This window comes from Penaeus monodon, chromosome 7 (genome assembly GCF_015228065.2).
Source record: "Penaeus monodon isolate SGIC_2016 chromosome 7, NSTDA_Pmon_1, whole genome shotgun sequence".
Lineage (NCBI taxonomy): Eukaryota > Metazoa > Arthropoda > Malacostraca > Decapoda > Penaeidae > Penaeus > Penaeus monodon.
In genome coordinates this window covers 53,163,694-53,166,193 of record NC_051392.1, presented here as the reverse complement: position 1 = coordinate 53,166,193, position 2,500 = coordinate 53,163,694, and the positions used below count along the sequence as shown (strand labels likewise).

Sequence of the window (2,500 nt, the reverse complement as noted above, 5' to 3'; positions counted from 1 at the left end):
CAAGTGGCAATGTTGGCCCACATTCCTTGATTGAAATGGATGAGAACCGTAGTGATGTAGCCAACGGTGTGATTGCACTGAGAAATGTTGCAAATGAAGCTGGTATTGCCAAGCTTACAGGTAATAGATTTATTTTTTATTAAAAAATTAAATGTTACTTATAATGGAATGATAATACAGTTCAATAAGTGTGAAATTTCAGCTACAGGGGCTTAATTTCCATTGTGTTTCTCAGGTGGACGAGGTGTTACTGTTGGACCCATTTTAAGCAAAGATGGACGCAGTGACATCTTCTGTGACAATGAGCACGGAGCAAACTTCTTGTTCAAAAACAACGGTAATGGAACGTTTACAGACGTGGCTGCAGAATCAGGTACATATGACTTCAAGCTTTGAATAGGTGAAATAGGCAAAAGAACTATTCATATCTGGGATATTCCTCATATTGTTTGATTTCATTATTGGGTACTTTGATATTTACATGTAGAGAAATAACTTTGAATGAAGGAACACGTAAGCACAGAATGATGAAGACAATAATTCCCTCTCAGGTGTTTCCGATTCATATGAGCATGGTAGGGGTGTTATGCTGACTGACTTTGATGGAGATGGGAAACTTGACATTGTGTATGGCAACTGGAATGGGCCCCATAGACTCTTCCTACAGACAGCTGATGATGAAGGCCGACCCAAATTCAGGGTAGGTTGTAAAATAGTGTACTTTTCACACAAGGAGCGTTGTAGGATACATTCTGATATTGTTTTTTGTGGAGTGACATTATTTGAGAATTTATTTCTTCTTGGCAGAATATTGCAACTGAAGAATTTGCCAGGCCATCTCCCATTCGGACAGTCATTGCAGCTGATTTCAACAATGATGGTAATTTAGAGGTAAGAATGGCATAATGACTAGTACTGTAACATGAAAGATATTGATGATGACTTTTTTTTTTAAGTATTTATTTCATTCTTGTTTTTATTATTTCCTTTCTCAAACTCTGCCTTTCTCAAGTAATGCTTGCAGTTCTCAAATAACTTTCGGTGAGTTTTTCCCAACCTTGGGCCCCTTGGAAAGATTACAGTAAATCTCATAAATCAAAAGTAAGACCATATTCAAATATGACAGGCAGGTGTCCAACATGAATTTTATTATTATTATTATTATTATTATTATTATTATTGTTATTATTATTATTATTATTATTATTATTGACCCACAAACACTATTTGGGATGATAGTCTTTTTTTCCAATTTGCAGTTCTGCCTATGGTTACAAAAACAAGATTTTTTTTCATTTTTATTTTCTTTCTTTTCATTTCTTAATTTGAAAACCCAGTTCTGATGGAAGAACTGTTGATATGAAATTATAAAGGTCTTTATGACTGCTTCTCATTCATGAATTTATTTATTTTTATCAATATTATTACTTTTTGCTTGTTTGTTGGTGGCAATTTGCAGGTTTTTCTATTTTACTTTTATTTATTTGTTTACTTATTTATTTTATTTTATTTACATATTTTTTTCCAAGTTAAAAACCCTGTTCTAATGAAAAAACTTGACTCCTGCAGGTTCTACTGAATAATATTGCCTACCGTGGACCTGCTCCAAACAGGCTTTTCCAAATTCTCAGAGGCATAAATGGTCAAGATCCATCAATCAAAGAGATTAACATTGGTGATGCACTAGAACCCAATGGCAGAGGAACAGGTAAACTCAGCAGTTTTAATGAGGTTCAGTTTTATTGTCTGACATCTTCAAAATTTAATGTGAGGCCATTTTTGAATGAACAATGCTATAATTTTTCCTCTTATTTGTTATTGGTTATGATTTACACAGGAGGTGCAGTGACTGATCTGGATGGTGATGGAAAACTTGAGGTCATTCTGTCACATGGAGAGTCTGCAGAACAACCAATTAGTATCTATAGAGTCAACTCCGATGAAGTAAGTTAGCATTGTTTTTTACTTATTCGTAAAGATAGAAGGAAGTCAGTGGGGTCAATATTTATGTCTGATTTCACTGATTGCCATATTCATGAATAACCATCTGATCCATCTACTGTAGGTGTATTAGGATAATGGTCACCCAATTTGCCTAGATCATTATGATATACTTTAACAAAGGGTTCTTAACCTTGGGTCCAAGGAGCCCTAGGGAGTCTATGGATGGGTTTTAGGGGATCAAATAAAGATCACCATTACTCTCTGCATAGAAAGGAGCATGTTGGTTACTTTGATTTAAAGTTTGATAATATTTTATGTGCCTCATATATGTATGAGACAATCAAATCTCAATAAATAAAGTACATTATACACACTTCATGCAAACTTTTGTTATATTAATATTGAAATTGTTCTACTATTTTCTTGTATAGCACATAATTACTTAGTTAATTAATATGGAGCAGTTACTTTTTCATGTAACAATAATTTGATCACATCAGTTTATTGATACTTCCTTATTCGTTTATTCTTTATACTTAGATCTCATTCAAGAATG

General features: G+C 33.6%; 1 protein-coding gene across 8 annotated transcripts in view; it reads left to right on the top strand.

Moving 5' to 3' along the window:
- Nucleotides 1-2,500, top strand: part of LOC119575452 (cartilage acidic protein 1-like) — a 15,949-nt gene that overhangs the window by 4,601 nt on the left and 8,848 nt on the right. For all 8 annotated transcript variants that reach the window (XR_005228982.1, XM_037923083.1, XM_037923082.1 and 5 more), the window contains 6 exons: nt 1-120; nt 236-373; nt 552-700; nt 808-891; nt 1,570-1,708; nt 1,838-1,944. The exon at nt 1-120 is cut by the window's left edge and continues 26 nt beyond it. Coding sequence is in view for 7 of the 8 variants with exons in the window: in XM_037923083.1 (XP_037779011.1) it covers nt 1-120; nt 236-373; nt 552-700; nt 808-891; nt 1,570-1,708; nt 1,838-1,944 (737 nt within the window). In the remaining variant the exon portion in view is untranslated. The remainder of the gene's footprint in view (nt 121-235; nt 374-551; nt 701-807; nt 892-1,569; nt 1,709-1,837; nt 1,945-2,500) is intronic.